The sequence below is a fragment of the Papilio machaon genome, chromosome 23, assembly GCF_912999745.1.
Source record: "Papilio machaon chromosome 23, ilPapMach1.1, whole genome shotgun sequence".
NCBI classification, from domain to species: Eukaryota; Metazoa; Arthropoda; class Insecta; order Lepidoptera; family Papilionidae; genus Papilio; species Papilio machaon.
In genome coordinates, this window is record NC_060008.1 from 1,214,221 (window position 1) to 1,232,063 (window position 17,843).

A 17,843-nucleotide genomic window follows, 5' to 3' on the forward strand; every position below is an offset into this window, starting at 1 on the left:
AAAACTTAATTAGTGTTGCCATAGTCAACACTAATTTTCAGATCTTTAAAAGATTTTTTAAATAATAATATTCGATTTTCTCTTATATTAGATAGGTAACGGATTTGAGCTATTTATTGCACATACTTAAGTATATTAAAGGAGTTTTTAAGAAGAAAAACCTTGCCAAATATATGGCGAGAATAACAATATGGAGTAGTTAAATATAATTTTTAATAATTTGAAACAGTAAAGACTTAAAATACGAACAACAATTAAAAAAAATTGAATAAAAACAGTGAAAATAGATTTTTTTAGTAACTAGAAGAATTTTAAGTAATTTTCTAAATAAAACAGCCCACTCCATTGATTATTCTAAGTACTACGTCACCAATGAACTTGCTAATTATTCCTAGCTAACAGTGTTGCCATTAATATCCGTATACACTATTTTATTAATATTTAATCTTTTTCAATATTTGTAACATTATTACTAAACGTTACTAAGCCTCAACATTGACCCTTAACAAATAAACGAATAGTTGATTTAAAAACGAATCTGTCAAATTTGACATTCAAATGGCGCGAGATTCTTGCGATCTGTCAAACAACTGTCAATGTCACAGTGACATATTGCTTTTTTAAATTATAGATGAACTACATGTCGTAGGACGTCTTAGTCGAATACATGTAGATATATATTTAGTCTATATTAAAAAAATATATAGTCAGAGATCCCTAGAACAATCTAGTCCAGACATCTTTGTTTAGACTTTTATATTCCTATAATAAGCAACTCTGTCTTTATCTCCGCTTAACTTAAAAACACGTTAAGATAAGAAAAGTTATTTTTTTCTAATTAATGAATGTCGTGTGTCATTGTAGACTGAAATGGGAAAATAAACCTTGAAGCTACGTGAATAAAGTCGATTGTGCGTTAGACAAACATCTCTCAAACTATACCCACACTCAGCTAAATTGTAAATGAAGTCACTTAGCATAACTTTAGTAACAATTAAACTCCTGAAATGGAAATTACGTGAATTATTTTAATATTTAACTTGATTTTATATTAAATAATATAATTTAAATGACGTATCGTGTAGTGTGGGCGGTGCAGAGGCGTGGCTTGGCTGCTGGGGGGCGTGGTCAGTCACGGCGGTAAGTTCATCTGCAAGTTCTGCAGATACGCAGACGTAGAATTGAGCAGACCGATGCGTTGCTTTTGCTTCCGCTGCTCCGTCATCTGGAGAGTAATTTTGGTACAAATTAGAGTTTGATACATAACAATACAATAAGTAAATCGTTTGAAGTGAAGATACAATTTATAAGAAACAAGTGCAACTGAAATTAAATGTTAAAGTTTGTACACTTTAAAATATTGCCCAACATGTATAAAATTACTTCTCCTATGGTAGGCCGCAGTGCCTCCTGGTGCAGTGTGGGCGTGGTGCAGTGGGAGCGTGGTGCAGTGTGGGCGTGGTGCAGTGTGGGCGTGGTGCGGTGTGAGCGTGGTGCAGTGTGGGCGTGGTGCGGTGTGAGCGTGGTGCAGTGTGGGCGTGGTGCAGTGTGGGCGTGGTGCGGTGTGAGCGTGGTGCAGTGTGGGCGTGGTGCAGTGTGGGCGTGGTGCAGTGTGGGCTTGGTGCAGTGTGGGCGTGGTGCGGTGTGAGCGTGGTGCAGTGTGGGCGTGGTGCGTTGTGCGGTGTGGGCGTGGTGCAGTGTGGGCGTGGCACAGTGTGGGCGTGGTGCGGTGTGGGCGTGATGCAGTGTGGGCGTGGCACAGTGTGGGCGTGGTGCGGTGTTGTGGACACATACCTGGTCGCGCAGTTCGGTGAGCAGGTCAGTGAGCGTGCGCACGGCGGCCTGCGCGCGCTCGAGCTGCGCCTGCAGCGCGCGCAGCTCCACCTCACCTCCATCACCCTCACCACCACCCATCAGAGACAGCGCACGCAGCCGGGGGAACCAATCGAGATTGTTGGACTGTACAACAGAAATATGATATTCAAACATTTTTAAGAGACCCACTTAACGACTCTGTGCGGCAGTAATCGTGGGTTTCTGAGGCCAACAACATATTATTAAGACGATAGCAATGTCACCTTTATCATAGAGTGCACGTAGCTCTCGGGACCGGTGAACTCGGTGGGGTCCTTGACACGCACCAGCACCATGAAGTAGAGGTAATGCCACATGTTGTGCTCGCTCTTGATGTGCTCCTCGAATGAGACAGTCTTGTTGTCAAAGGCTGACCTGTTCAACCCTGCAATAGCGTGCAACAAACGTAAAACATCCGACTTGAAGGACCAATAACAATCAAATATAATGTTTATATTATATAGTATGTTATATTTAAGGTAAATAATATATGTTACCACATATAAAACATGTGTTCTTCAATATAAGTTCTTTCTGCTGCTTCTCGCTACGCAGGTCGGCGAAGGTGTCGATGATCACACCGAATATGAGGTTCAGTACAATTACGATCACCACGAAGTAGAATAGTAGATCATACACCACGCGTGCAACGAATAATGGCTCCTGGAAACACAAATTACATCTTACTGACACACTCAGAGACGTTAACTGGTCACTAAGGAAGTAACTTGTCACTTATATCTTAAATAATTTGCTATGTAACAAATTTGCTTACAGCATTGTTTCATTCTATGTATAATTAGTTAATATCAATTACATACCTACTTTAAGTTATTATATAAGCAGAAATATGTAATCTTAGGCTAAATTTGTTCTTTTTTATGTAATAAATAAATAAATAAAAAATAACTCGAAAAAGAGATAAGGCCAGTTGTATTTTTATGTTGACTTCTTAAGCTACGGTTTGTTTGCATTTGATCTCTACTTTATTTTATTTCGTATTATTATTTAAAAAAAAATAACTGAATACATATCTAAAATAACAATCTGAATCACAATTGCAGTATAAAAATGTATTAGAAATGAAGTACATACAAAGCTTGCAGGTGCCAGCAGTATATCTCCGATGCCGCCGCCATTGCGCAGGCCCTGGTTGAGCGTGGTGACGATGCACATGATGAGAGAGTCGCAGCTCCTCTCCCGCAAAGATCCGCCCACTGACACGAAGCGCGACGCCCGCTGGTACTTGCTGGCGGGGTTGCTGTCGCAGCGCTCCTCGAACCGCGGGTCGTCGTCATCTTAGTTATAGCAGAAGTTAATTAGGTATAGATTGCATTGATGCTAGCGACATCTACAACTTTTTTAATAAATAATAGTGCCATCTATTGTCAAGTCAGTAACAATTGTGAGGAAGTACTTCTGTTTGAATTAAAAATTTGTATTGACCTTTGTAATACAGTCAAAATCTGTTATAACGACATCGAAGGGACTACTCATATTGAGTCGTAAAAACCGATAGTTGTAACAACCGGTGACAGGTATTAATAGGAAAGATATGTAATAACATTCAGCCAGGACCTTTGATTTTGGTCAATTTAACCGGTATGTTGTTCTAAACGATGTCGCTATAAACGGTTTTGACTGTATTATAAATGCGAAAGTTTGGATGTATGGATGGATGTTTGTTATAAATCTAGAAGAACACATAGGTTACTTTTTATTCCGCGCGAACAGAATCTCTAGCGACAGCCAGTATAATATAAAATAAAAAATAATTCTTCGAAGTTTCGTAACAATAACTATAAAACTTGAGTTCTTAGCAAACTCATTGTGCATTGTGCGTATTCCCTCAGTCGCTGTAACAATATCAGACGTCAGTATCAAGTGTCACGTTATCGTGGTCGCATAGCATGCATAGTTACCATCGAGCCGGTCGACGTTGAGCAGGAAATGGTCTCGGAAGAACATGTAGCCTACGATGGAGAACATGTAGACGAGCACCAGCGCCAGTACAGCCGTCAGTAAGATGGACCGACCGTTGCGGGTGACCGACCGCATTACGTTCAACAATGTCTCCTCGCGGTACACGATGTCCAGCAACTGGCAACACAAATATGAAATAAATAAGTCACAATATCTATCAGACTTTACACCCTTTTACCACTAAGGCAAGCGAATCGAAAGACTTAGTGGAAAAAGAGTCTTAACGTGTTATTGATGCGTATAATCTATACCCATAAGTTGAATTAAACGTGTCGAAAATTTCCTTTTGACAAATGACAAGTGGTCCAAAATGGCAATCATTCTCGTTCTTCTTCTTCTTCTTCCAGTGCCTCTTCAGTCTTGAAGGTTGGCCGCTAACTTGGAAAATTTATCTCTATCCAATGCGGATATCATTAAAAAAAAATCATAAATCATTCTCGTTACAGTATTGATACTCACGAGCACAGAGAAGAAGAACGGATGACAGCAGATGCCGAGGAAGCAGAACCAGAGGTAGACGCTGTGGTAGAGCAGCTCGGGGTCTGTGATAACGTTCCGCGTCGACTTGGACAACGTGCCCTGGTTGCCCATGATGCTAACCAGGTGAATGCCCTTCACTACAATCTGCAAGAAAACAAATTATCTTAATACAGAACAAAGCGTCACTAGATGGCGCTGTAATAACTTCAGTGAAATTGCAAATGTCACTGACCAATCAGAAGTGTTGCGAGAACTTAAAATCTAGACTTTATGAACTTTACAAACTGGATCTCATTTTTGGTCCTTCAAAATTAAATGCTCGAAGGACCATAACTATAAAAATTCTGTTGTCAATGTCGTAATACTGACAGTGAGCATGCCGAGTGCCCATAGTGTAGGCTCGGGCCCGGCGGAGTAGATGAGGCGCACGATGGCGCTGGCGAGCAGTGCGCGCGCACCAGACGAGCGCGGCAGACAGGCTACCAGCGTGCCCGCCGCCAGAGACACGCACCACACCACCAGCGACAAGTGCTGGCCCAACTCTGCGAAAAACATAAACACAAATTATTTAAAGGAACATAGGAAAGACATTGACAGCTGTCATTGTCAGTTTAGTAGCAGAATTAAATATGAAATTATTTTAACTAACTTGGATTTTCTTCTTGGAATGGATAAAAGAATGCTACGATGACGTTGATGAGTACGGCAAAGTTGAACAAGATATTGCTCCATAGTGACATGTACGATGACACCCAGAACAGGAACGGTTGACCTGTGAAAGAGAAATAACACTAAGAGTTGACACACAACTACCCACATTGTTTGTGCGTATACGTGTACGTGTGATGTATCTCCTCACCTCGTAGCTTCTTCTGCCACTTCATCTCGTGGAAGAGGTTGTCGAGACGAGAGAAGAAGTCGGCAACCTTGCTGCCCTGGTCATCGCGCTCTGCGGTCTGCAGTACACGGTGCTTGCTGTCCGCTGGCAGATACTCGCAGATCTCCGGGATAGGGAACACAATTTGTTCCATACTGCGGTCCGTTCGCACTATCTGTACACAAGAGGTAGCAAAGCGTGTAATGTAATTTCAACTGTAATGCTGTGTGCCATAAGGTGTATATTTGCATACCTCAATCTGTGCAGTGTGCGTGCGGTAGTACTGTAGTGCAGGTGCGTTAACACCAGAGGGTGTAGCGCGCACTAGTGCCGCCAGCTCCTTGTTATGGCCGGCCAGCTGATGGCACAGGATGTAGATATTGTGTCCCACCTAAAATATAACGTTACAAGCTTTAGTTAGTTAGAAAAAGAGAAGCAACTGTGACTATTAATTAATAGTTTACTTACTTCTTTAGGAGACACGCCTTGTACTGGCGCGTCATCTTCAGAATCGGAGTCTGCGTCCATCGCGTGCTCCTGGTTGAACGCAGAACACGCAACATCCACCTTAAAATAATATTAAAACCATTATAATTTAAATTCTACAAGACAGACAATCGTCTACGATCCGGCTTGAAGGATCAAATGTTCAATAGTTTAAGATCTGCTAAAAAAAACTTACTGGAACTTATGATTGAAATTACTGATTTTAGCTTGCACAAGTGACTTATTGGAGTAAATAAAATTAAGGTCACAAAACTAATATTTATCAGCTTTTACCAATTGTTCCGGGTTCATGTTGTACAATATCCTTTCAGCATTGTTCTCGGAGTCATTGCGTGACTCCATGATGGCGAGCAGCAGTTTGGAGGCGTTGTTCTTCAGCTCCAGCACTAGATCCATACGCGTCTTGCCCAGAGGGTTGATATCGTTCAAGATTAACGCTGTTATAATATCTAGACCGTTGCTCTCGTGTGTTGCTATGCAGTTTTGATTCTCATGGCAAGGACCTAAGGTTCAAAATTGATAATTAACAAGACTGAAAAGAATTTAAGAAACAAAAAAAAAGCTGCTTATTATGCAGTCTTAGACAATTTCTGGTAATTGTTCCCGGACTTGAATTCATTTAATAATATGCTTTATTTATTTACACCTAAGATTGACAATTGTATGACCAATATTGAAAAGCTAATCAAGAAGATATATGTCATAGAATACCTTGGCAGTACTCAGTAAGTGTCTCCAGGGTCTGGTTGATGAGTGCCACGTTCCCCTCGTTGATGTACAGCCCCAGAAGACCCAGGCCACCAGTAGTGGAGCCGCAGATGCAGTCCAGGAACATCAACGTCTCGGATACCAGGTTGTAGTTGCTTTTGTTGTTTTGATTACGTAGTAAGTTCTGGAATATTATGATATGGTTTGAACTAGAATTAACCTAACCTTAATTAAAAAACCAGAAAACCCAGATTTCTGAGGCTCTATTAGATGAAATAGCGCCATCTGTTGTTTGTGTTTTAAAACAAAATAGTAAAATTTTAAGTTAGAGAATTTGCAAACTTTAAATCTTTGTTAGTCAGGTAAAAAGAAAATGAATTTAGACACTTTCTAGCTTTTTTTACAGTACAAGGTTTCCATGCCTGTAAGTCAGGGTTATGGTTCTCGCAGAGGAGCTGGAGGAAGCGCAGGATGGGTCTCATGACAGCAACCTTGGGAGGCAGCACATCATTGTTGCTAGTCTCGCGTTTCTTTTCTGACATTATTTCTTCCAGAACTGTTGTTCCTATGGAAAATGTAGAGAGCAGATAAATAAGTAAAACTCTATCTTAATGATTGTGGAAAAATATCCCAAAAATACATAGGAATCCAAGTTTCTTTGTGATTGCCTAAAATCTAAACGACTAATAGTTGGTTTTTGAGAACAAAATCCCAGTATAAAAAGTATTATTATCTCAGATTTTTTAAAGATGACGAGAAGGATGACGATATATTCTATACAGAGATTAAAGTCTAAGAAACCAACAATGAATCGAATCGTTGTTTTTTCATTCCCGATTTTTTTTTAATTTTTTTTTTATAAAAAATTGAATTATTAATCAAGTATTTTGAAAGATGAAATCCACAGATAATAAATAAATGTAATAATTACCGTGTGACATTGTGTGTATGTCAGAGTAGGCGTGTACAGCGGAGCCGCAAGCGTTCGTGATCTCATCATCCATGTCCTCACCCACAACTATTGGACCAGGAGACGGTTTACCTACGAATATATGAAATTACTTGAAGATAATTGAAATCGTTGATAATTCAAGGTTATTGTAACAATTGACTTAATTTTTTTACATGGATGTCTGTTGGAAGGTGTCACCGGAACGGTTCAACGGATCTTGACGAACTTTGGCACAGATATTGAACATAGTCTGGAAAAACCTATAGGCTAGTTATTTGCAGAACCTTTTTTTATGCTCATTTTTACTTTACTAGCTTTTACCCGCGACTCCGTCCGCGCGGAATAAATAATAGAAAACGGGGTAAAAATTATCCTATGTCCTATTCCTGGTTCTAAGCTACTTGCCCACCAATTTTCAGTCAAATCGATTCAGCCGTTCTTGAGTTATAAATAGTGTAACTAACACGACTTTCTTTTATATATATAGATTACCTTCAGTAGCGATGGGTTTCTGTTTGTCAGTGGGGCTGGCGCGCTTGTCTGCACCAGCGCTGGCGGTGCTGCTGGTGGCCAAGGATCTGATCTCCTGCTGCGACTCTCGCATCTTATCGTAGAACACCTGTCATAATATCTCAACTGATAACTCTAGTTACACTATTGGTAAAAAAACTAAATGCAGTGGATGCTGTTTTTTTTAAAGTATTTTTTTATTCATTTAATTGTTTAAACAATTTTTATTTACCTTTAAGAAAGATTGTGATATCTCGCCATTTTGCAACTTAGTGAATATACTACGTTGTATGATAGGATTGCCTCCCTCCAGTAGAGCGATGCCTGTCAAAATTTAAATCAGTTGTCTTTAAAAAAAACTTAGACGGAGGCCTAATTTTAGTCCTCGCTCCCTTCCTACCGTTTTCTTATAAGGAAAGGATGGGAAGGGGAGGTGGATTTGATGGAGGAGATGCATAGGAAGGTTAAATATTATCTTTTTTGTTCGTTCCCTCCTTCGTTGATTGAGGGTAGGCAACGCATTTGCAATTGCGAATGTCTGGGCAGTGGTTGCTTCGCCATTTCGGCGAAGTCTTGTGGTCGCTTACTCGTTTGCCAACTTGTGATATAAAAAAAGCTTGTTAGGTTTTTTAATGAAAGTTCTATTTTTAATTGTATGACTATACCTAGTTGTATGGCCTCAAGGAAGATGGCAGGTCTGTTGACGCTGTTGATGACCAGCTCCACCACCAGGTCTGAGGCACCCTCGCGGTCGAGGTGCGCCTGCACTTGCGACAGTGTCTGCCCCGTGCGCAGGAGTACCTTGGCTGAATATTGTACATGGTCAATTTTTTATAACTACCCTCCAATTACAATGAAGTATATAAAAAAATTGGTCTAGACTAGTAGTAACTTTTTATTCATAAAAAAAAAATAGTTAATTGAAAATTAAAAAAATGTTTTAGTAGGACAGAAAAAGATACAATAAGATATTTAATATTGTGAACTTAAGTATTTCTAGTATCACAGGGATAACATTTAAAATTTATCAAAAAATTAAACTAATTTTAGGGTGGTCATATTACAATAATCTTACTAATATAAGGATGGAAGGATGGATGTAAACCATAGTATGAAATAATACATGGCTACTTATTAAGTTTTTTTATTAGTTCACGCAGACGGAATCGCGAACGACAGCTAGTTTTATATATAACAATGTAAAGTATGTCTGTGGCTGATATACAAAAGTGCGTATAAACAACATATAATGCATGTGCATGCGTTTAATAAAGCATTTGTCATGTGTACCCACCCCTCTTCGGCTGTGGCGAGGCTGCGTCGCATGCATCATACAAACAAATGTACTTCTAGACTATTCTAGCATAAGTAACACTACAACTAGACTTTTAATAAAATACATTTGAGCTAAAGTTTCAATGAGGACGATTATTCATAATTAGTTTTCTAAAGAGAGTGGTGGCTCAGTGGTTAAGCATTTGACTTGCAATCTGCATGTCCTGGGTTCGAATCCCGCCATGTATCAATGTGTTTTTCAATTTACGATTAACATGTTTACATTTATCTGACGTTCTTACTATGAAGGAAAACATCGTGATGCTGCACATATCTGAGAAGAAATTCAATGATATATGTGTGAAGACAACCCGCACTTGGCCAGTGTTGACTATGACCTAGTCACCCCTAACTTGGGGTAGGCCCCGAGACCCTGAGTGGAGACGTATAGTGAGCTGATGATGATGATGACGAGTTTTCTAAATATCTAAATACTTTGACAGCACTCTAGTGATGATATTAGTGTAATTACTAAAAATTAGCTTGCTTACTAAATTACATTTTGTTCACTAGATCTAAATTTATGTTTGTGATTAGTAACATGTTGATGGAATAGTCAATTAGAGTCAAACACCGAAAATCAAGATTTTTTGATACAGCGCCATCTATCGCCATAAAAAATTTGAAAAATTCAGACTATTTTAAAATGTTTTTATATTTTGAATGTTTGATGCCCATTAGGCCGATTGATTTTATAGATTCAATGGGTCTAATGGCAAAAAAAATAACACTGGTCTAATTGACCCAAAATAAAACATCCTATATATTACGTATTTACCAAATAACTTCAATTATGTATATCCTAATGTGGCATAAAAAAGATTACGTTACCGCCGGGGCCGTGTGTAGCGACAGGCGGAGGCTGTGGCGGCTGGATCTTGGCCTCTGATTTACGATTCACGAAGTACTGAGACAGCAACTTGTTGCGCAACTGGTTGCCCTGAAGATAAAACAGTACACAAATGTTAAGTTAAACATAATTCAATACAATAGTGAACACCGCATCAAAATCGCTTATTCCGTTTCGGAGTTTACAGCACACGAACACACAGACATCGCGACAAACAAACAAATTTTATAAATCCTTGTTTTTAGTACACTTTATAGGTTTAACTTTTAAGACATAGAAATGAGGGATTTCTAGGTAAAGATATGATATAAAATACCTTTTCACCGTACTCTGGGTCGACAGCCATCATCTCTCTAAGTGTACGTAACACTTTGACGCAAAGCTTCTCTTCTTTTTCTTCTAGAAGCTTCTCTGTATGTCGAATTAATCTGGAAAAGGAAATATTATTTATAACTTTACTAATTCTAGACACTTTCGAGATACGAATATGTACATAGTTAATACATGCCTAGATATAAATATCCCGCTGGTATCAGGATGGGCTAGTTCTCCAGGCCCTGTGAACAGCCTGTGCGGACGGTAGAGGATGTCGACAAGCAGCGACTGTTCCGCCTGCAGCAGAGGCCGCAGCTGCTCCTCCAGCAGGCACACGATCTCCTGCAGACCCTCCATCACGGAACGATCGTTCTGCAGGTTCGACTACACGGGGAAGATTAACCTTATATATGCTAATATGTTTTTGTGACACTTATTAATTGGTTACTGAGGGAATAGTGACTACTGTAAACGCCGCTGTACCGACTAGTTTTAGCTCCATGACCACGAACTAAACCCAAAGTGTGTTAGTGGTTCCTTAAGGAATAACTCCCAGAGACTTTAATAGGTTTCTAAGGAGTCTCTTGACTGGTTCGAAACAAATCGGTACTTAGGGCTTTGCGTGAATTAAGCCTTTATCTAATTTATTTCAAATGTCTGGCGGAGATTTATTTTTTTCTTTTCAATCGGAGCAGGCAAAGTATAATAAAATAGTCAGCACATCAAAAACTCAGCGTATATTGTTACCATACAGCCTAGGAGCATATATTAAAAACTACTGCTTTGTAAAATTATAACAAAAGCTTTAAAATGACATTTTTGATTCTTATTTTATTATTTTTCAAGAATTTTTTTTATTTTTTTCCTTAAAACTTCTTGGCCAGTTAAAGACTTTCTAAAATGTAGGTTAGACATGACCGTGGTACATGAGAGAGAAGAAAGATTTAATATAGAAAGAATTAAGAGATAAAAGGAAATAATAAAAGGAAATTTAATTAATTTCTCATTTCTTTTTCACAAATTTCATCATATTTTTTTTTACGTAACATTTATTTTTTTAATTTTATATAACTGAAATTTAACCAATAAGCCGATGCAAACGAAAACATATATATGGGCAAAAAAACATATTTTGGCTTAAAAATTGTATGACATTCATACACATACACACAAATAAAACCCATAAATGTGACAACAACATACAAAGGTGTCACACAAACTCACTTCGCTCTTCGATGTATCTGTGCTGTCATGTTCCAATGCTTCATCCTTGCAGTTGAAAAGGATAAAGTTATTTTTAATTTTATATCTAGATATAAATTAAAGATAAATTGATAAATAAAAACATTGCATGATAATGGATGAAAAACTAACAACTCGTAGTTTAGTAAGAAATTAAAATGAGGTGATTTCGAGCATTTAATATTTGAACTCCGCTGCCGTGACTCTTGTTCTATACATATTGCTGTCTCTTTCATTCTCTTTGTCAAAACAAAGACAACAAGTGTCATGGCAGTGGAGTTCTACATTTTCACATAAGATTTTGCAAAAAAGTTGATGTTTCGTTCAAAATAATACACTATTACTATCTTATTAATATATGTGCGATTTTTTGGATGGATGAATGGATAGATGTATGTATAGATGTTTGTTCAAATGTACCTCGATGAAATTTGGCACAGATGTAGATTATAATCTGGTAAAACACATAGACTACTTATTAAGTTTTCTTTTAATTCCTCGCGGACGCAGTCGCAGACGACAAGTAGTTAAGATATAAATCAACGATAAAATTGTATTTTGATGAACCTCGTGATATTAATATTTGTTTACCTGTGAGGCCATTTTCTCAAGTTTGGATGTCTTGGAGGCCTGCAGCCACTTGCTGGTCTGTCGGGAGAGAGCGGCCGCTTTCTCAAACACAGTCTGGATCTTCGCCTCCAGCTCCAGTGGTATGGCGATACTCCGGCTTTTGGCTAACGATGTAGAACAAAACTAAAGAGTTTAAGATTCAATACGGGGGAACATCTATCTAGATTTTTAGGCCCAATTAGCTCTCACTTGCAAATATAGCAGAATCGTTATAAAGTTTGAATCTTATAATACACGTGGTAATGCTCATCTTATTTGTTTAAATTTAACGTGTGAAATACATATAAAATAATGTATGGAGTAATTTCTTGTCATTTATGAAAATGTATCTATGTATTCAAAAGCGTCGGTGGCTCAGTGGTTAAGCATTTGACTTGCAATCTGCAGATATTGGGTTCGAATCCCGCCATGTATTAATGTGTTTTTTAATTTAGGATTTACATATGTAAAGTCCTTTTCATGAAAGAAGTCCCGCGGTAATTTTTGGAACTAAATTTGACAGGTCGGCCATGTTGTCGTTCGTCAATGTTATCAAGTTCGTTTGTTGTGGTAGATTTTTGTTTGTTTTTAACTAGCTTAGTGCATTTTAAAGATTGTTTACAATGCCAAAAGTTGTGAAAAGTTCGGCTAGAGAAATGATATTGAAGGTGAAAGAGTTCGGTGAAGCGGAACAAAAGAATCAAGGTGTTTTAATATCACTAAACAATGTTCGGAAGAGAGTCGCCGCCTTAACAGGTACTTTTTAGGGTTGCCATATAATAATTTTTTGGAACTTTTATGATAAAAATTCATTTTTGCGACAAAATTGAACAAATATAAAAATATAAACATAACGTGATGAAAGTAGGTAACTGAAAGTAAAACATATTTTACAAAGTACATAAGCATTATAAACTTAAAGTTACTATTATTTTTAATTGTTCATAATTTAATTGCAGGTGTGTCAGAGAAAACTGTAACAAGAATTACAAAAGAAGGTATAACAGCGGCGAGTACTTCGAAAAAAATTGTCACCCCAGGGAAGAATCGCCCGCATCCGAAAAAGTTCTTAAGACAGACTTAAGAAAAACTCTTCAGACAGTGATGTACCTATGGCCGCTGGTCACAATTATTCAATAAAACTCTGAATAAAAAAATGTGATCCGTCATGGGACGCCTGGCAGATGTGAAACATCGTGTGTGTACAAGTAATATGCATAACAGTTCGGTTTACAAGTGAGCCTATAGATGTTTCACATCAATTTCATTTAAGTTCTAAAACACGATATTGAAGTTTTTCTAGTAGCTTAATATATATGCAAAGCAACGTTTTAAAATGTTCGAGGTTCCGATCAGTTCAATTATCGGGATTACATGCTGAACCTTTATGGTTCCTTCATCCTGTGGAAAGTCCCCGGAGACAGGACGGAAAGCATCGTATTATGGTGGATTCAGGCCGGGTTCGGTATATATGTATACCTTGTATAGCTTGGCTGGCGACCCGTCGCCACGGCAAGCGTCGCCAACCGAACGATTCGGTTTACAAGTGATCCTATAGATGTTTCACATCAAAAATTGTAATGCGTCTTTACACTATTTTCTCATCTATTCCCTGTAAGTAGGTAGAATACCGCTTATGTAAGTAAATAAAATGTTTACCAACCCACTCATGGGAAGACCCATGCAATAAGACCAAATAACTACCGTTATTATGACTGTAAGTGTCGTGTTATTATTAAATAATTTCAAATGACTAGTCTCCTTTTTTACTATGTTGTTTACCCATGTGTATTTATTTGTTAATACAATTTAAGAGCTTATATTGTTTCATCGCAGTATGCAGGAAATAGTATTTTTTGATAAATTACGTAAGCTAAATGTAAAATAGGTAAATTTTTTACTCATAAATGGCAATGTTACGTCACGCGAGTACAGCGCTGCGTCTGGGGGACTTCTTTCATGAAAAGGACTTTACATTTATCTGACGTTCTTACGATGAAGGAAAACATCGTGATGCTGCACATATCTGAGAAGAAATTCAATGATATGTGTGAAGTCAACCCGCACTTGGCCAGTGTTGACTATGTCCTAGTCACTACTAACTAAGAGTAGGCTCTGAGACCCTCAGTGAGACGTATAATGATGATATTATCTATGTATTTAAGAGTAATTAGTAAACATCGGTTTCCACTGCCGACAGAACCAGTACAAGTACATGTATGTATGTATGTGTGTATGTATGTGCTCTTACCGACTTCACTGAGGGTGCGTATGCACTTCTCCACGTTGAGTTTCTGCGGCGGTGTCAGCCAGGGACACTGGTAGATGCGGAACGTCGTCTGCAGCAGCTTCACGAAGATCGACTGTCGCGTCTGTACAATACATACAGACTTGGTAAATCTTACTAATGTTATAAATGCGAATGTTTAGATGGATGGATGGATGGATGGATGTTTCAAGATATCTCCGTAACGGTTTAACGGATCTTGATTAAATTTGGCACAGATGTAGAACATAGTCTGGAAGAACACATAGGCTACTTAATAAGTATATTTATAATTCTACGCGGACGGAGTCGCGGGCTACAGATAGTAAGTAATAATTTTAGATACAATTATGTTTCTAAATTTACAATGCGATTTCATTATAAATGTGCATGAATCCGCATCGTACTGTAACGTTACAGTTGTCAAAATATTACTATTCACTGATAAGAAAATTCGTATTTGAATAGCTATAGATTATCACGATTATACGTTAAAAATGTACTTACTTCAGATTAAATCCAAGAAAAGCCACACAAAAAATCACTTTTACATTCATATACTGTTCCATATCTTACTAATATTATAAATGTGAATGTTTAGGTTTGTTCGAAGGTTTTTTTTTATATTACAAAGTGGCAAACGAGCAAGCGGCCACATGAATTCGCCGAAATGGCGAAGCGACCGCTGCCCTTAGACATTCGCAATTGCAGATGCGTTGCCTACCCTCAATCGACGAAAGAGACGCACAAAAAGAGAATATTTAACCTTCCTATGCATCTCCTCCTCCATCAAATCCACCTCCCCTTCCCATCCTTTCCTTATAATAAAAGATTGTGAAGGGAAAGAGGACTAAAATGAGTCCTCCAGCACCACACTCATCAGACTGTACTTAGAATTACTTCCACTTGACGCGTGTCTTCTGTGAGGTCGTGGTATTTCACTGAGCGAGGCTTATTCGTGCAACTGATGTCGTTGTTACTGATGTCTACCACTGTTAAAATGGATATAGAACATAGTCTTGAAGGATACATATAAGCTACTAAGATTTTCTTAAATTCGACATCTAGTAATCCATACATTGAGTCAAGTAACTTAGAACAAACAGTCTCCTTGTGCGTTGTAGTCCGTGTATGTCGATCCTGTAGTTGTAAGGTATACCTGTACAGTGGTGCTCTGGTCGCTGAAGGGTGAGTTGAAGAAGGTACATATGGTGTGCATGAGCACATCAGTGACGTACGCCAGCCACGCCCGCTGTGTGCTGCTCGCACACGACTTCTGCGGTGAGAACACCTCGTCCGTAGACGTACCTGATACATTTCTCACTATTTAGTAACAAAATAGACCTATAGAAATTATATCATTTTATTTTTAACTAGCTTTTAGCCGCGACTCCGTCCGCGCGGAATAAAAAAAATGCACACAAGATAAAAAAGTTCCTATGTTCGTCTCCTAGTTCTAAGCTGATCCGCCATTTTATAATGGTTACCGTCTTGGATTTCATCAGCTCACTATATGTCCTCACTGAGGGTCTCTGAATCTACCCTAGTGCGGGTTGACATCACACATATCATTGAATTTCTTCTCAGATATGTGCAGCATCACGATGTTTACCTTCACCGTAAGAATGACGGATAAATGTACATATGTTAATTGTAAATTGAAAAACACATTGGTACATGGCCGAATTCGAACCCAGGACCTGCAGATTGCAAGTCAAGTGCTTAACCCCTGAGCCACCAACGCTCTCTATTCTCTCTACTCTTGGATTTTTTAATTAATAATGTAGTACTTATTTCTTTTCTTTTGATACTAATGTTGGTGTTAAACAAAAATCTATATCTGTTAAAATAAAAATAAAAATTACAATAAAAATGATTTTTCTATTTTAACAAGCATTTCATAACGTGAGAAATAAAAATAAAATATAACATACTGGGTCCTGCGTATGCTGTTGCATCGCTGTGCAGTATAGCCTGCATGTCCTGCAGGAAGGACCTCTCGAACAGGTCCCACATGTAATTACTGGAGTAGATCTCTTTCATCTCCACCTCCGTATCTATGTAGCAGTGGTTCAGGAAGCCCACGTACGCCTCCTTCACCTAAAAAACACGAGAAAAAAAATTAACTACCCGACACACTTATTGTTGGTTTCCGAGATCTTCGATCTTTTTATAAAACATAATCGTCATGCCTTTCATTATCTTTGAAGATAATAGTATGTTTAAATGGGGTTTTTGATCTCAGAAACACACCGTTAGAGGGATAAACTTACTAGTAAACACAGAAATCTAGACTTAGTAAAGCTCTGAAGTTTATCACGCTCTTAATTGACTCTGAGTGTGTCAGTTAGTGAATATTAAACAGATTTATGTTTTAGTTAATGCTTTAAAGTAATATTTAAAATCTGAAACAAAAATGACGGTAGTTTCGCACTTCGTATTAAAATTTCAAACTACCGTCATTATATCTGAGGGTAGTTTAACAAGTAAAGTGTATCGACCTCTGGTATGCAGTCAGGGTGTGTGATGGTGGCTACGATGTCGTCCAGCGGCAGCAAGCTGTGACACTTGATCTCCGTGTACACATTCTTGCCGAGAGTACAGCAAGTCAGCAGCTTCACCAGCTGGATGTGGTACCTGACCGTATACGACACATATGTAGTACATAGACCAACTAAAGCTGGACAAATTGACCATAAGGCAAAAGACGTTAAAATATGTGATCCAACTGCAAAAAACTTCTTTTGAAACAATTTTTTTCAAAAATTACTCAAGAAGACATTGTGAAATATGTTCTATATAAGTATTTGTCAGTGGAACCTAACTTTAATAAAGCCAAAAGCGTATTAAATTATACCGAACTTAAATAACTGTCTCACATGTCATCTCTCTTGTTGTCATGTAGAATGAAAGAGAGGTTTACTAGGGTTTACCTTAATGCTTCAGGCATCTCGTTTGTCTGTTTGTACTGACGCATCATCTGTATGAAGTAGTTGAAGGACACCTTGTCGTTGTAGAACACGAGCACATCCTCACCAGCGTTCACCATCTGCACGATAATATTAGGTGTGGATACTTATTTTTGGAATTACTACCATTTTATTGATAAAACTCATATAAACACAAAAATAAAGAAAAAAAAATATTTAAACTAATTAAGTTCCCGTTAAAACGCGTCGGCAGCAGTCGAGATGATATCCTAAGGCCGGAGGCCTAATCCGCTGTCTCTTACTACACTCTTCTTTTAAGAAAATGAAGTGAATTTGATGGAAGAGGGAAGACATAGGTAGGGAATATATTCTCTTTCTATGCGTCCCCTCTTCCATCGATTAAACTGCAATTGCGGATGTCTACG

The 17,843-nt window shown here is 38.2% G+C and overlaps 1 protein-coding gene across 1 annotated transcript in view; it reads right to left on the reverse strand.

Annotated features, from left to right (window-relative positions):
- Window positions 1-341: 341 nt before the first annotated feature.
- LOC106719904 (inositol 1,4,5-trisphosphate receptor) overlaps window positions 342-17,843 on the reverse strand; it is a 37,705-nt gene continuing 20,203 nt past the window's right edge. Inside the window, exons 32-59 of the mRNA XM_045683721.1 lie at window positions 17,422-17,537; window positions 16,990-17,125; window positions 16,423-16,588; window positions 15,648-15,796; window positions 14,474-14,594; window positions 12,205-12,347; window positions 10,565-10,755; window positions 10,373-10,484; window positions 10,038-10,146; window positions 8,537-8,677; window positions 8,104-8,195; window positions 7,854-7,980; window positions 7,341-7,451; window positions 6,832-6,974; window positions 6,413-6,593; window positions 5,975-6,204; window positions 5,663-5,761; window positions 5,448-5,585; window positions 5,177-5,369; window positions 4,967-5,089; window positions 4,687-4,859; window positions 4,297-4,461; window positions 3,777-3,954; window positions 2,950-3,152; window positions 2,352-2,517; window positions 2,079-2,239; window positions 1,795-1,959; window positions 342-1,225 (exon numbers count right to left, since the gene is read on the reverse strand). Coding sequence (XP_045539677.1) covers window positions 1,133-1,225; window positions 1,795-1,959; window positions 2,079-2,239; window positions 2,352-2,517; window positions 2,950-3,152; window positions 3,777-3,954; window positions 4,297-4,461; window positions 4,687-4,859; window positions 4,967-5,089; window positions 5,177-5,369; window positions 5,448-5,585; window positions 5,663-5,761; window positions 5,975-6,204; window positions 6,413-6,593; window positions 6,832-6,974; window positions 7,341-7,451; window positions 7,854-7,980; window positions 8,104-8,195; window positions 8,537-8,677; window positions 10,038-10,146; window positions 10,373-10,484; window positions 10,565-10,755; window positions 12,205-12,347; window positions 14,474-14,594; window positions 15,648-15,796; window positions 16,423-16,588; window positions 16,990-17,125; window positions 17,422-17,537 — 4,125 coding nt within the window. The 3' untranslated portion in view covers window positions 342-1,132. The remainder of the gene's footprint in view (window positions 1,226-1,794; window positions 1,960-2,078; window positions 2,240-2,351; window positions 2,518-2,949; window positions 3,153-3,776; window positions 3,955-4,296; window positions 4,462-4,686; window positions 4,860-4,966; window positions 5,090-5,176; window positions 5,370-5,447; window positions 5,586-5,662; window positions 5,762-5,974; window positions 6,205-6,412; window positions 6,594-6,831; window positions 6,975-7,340; window positions 7,452-7,853; window positions 7,981-8,103; window positions 8,196-8,536; window positions 8,678-10,037; window positions 10,147-10,372; window positions 10,485-10,564; window positions 10,756-12,204; window positions 12,348-14,473; window positions 14,595-15,647; window positions 15,797-16,422; window positions 16,589-16,989; window positions 17,126-17,421; window positions 17,538-17,843) is intronic.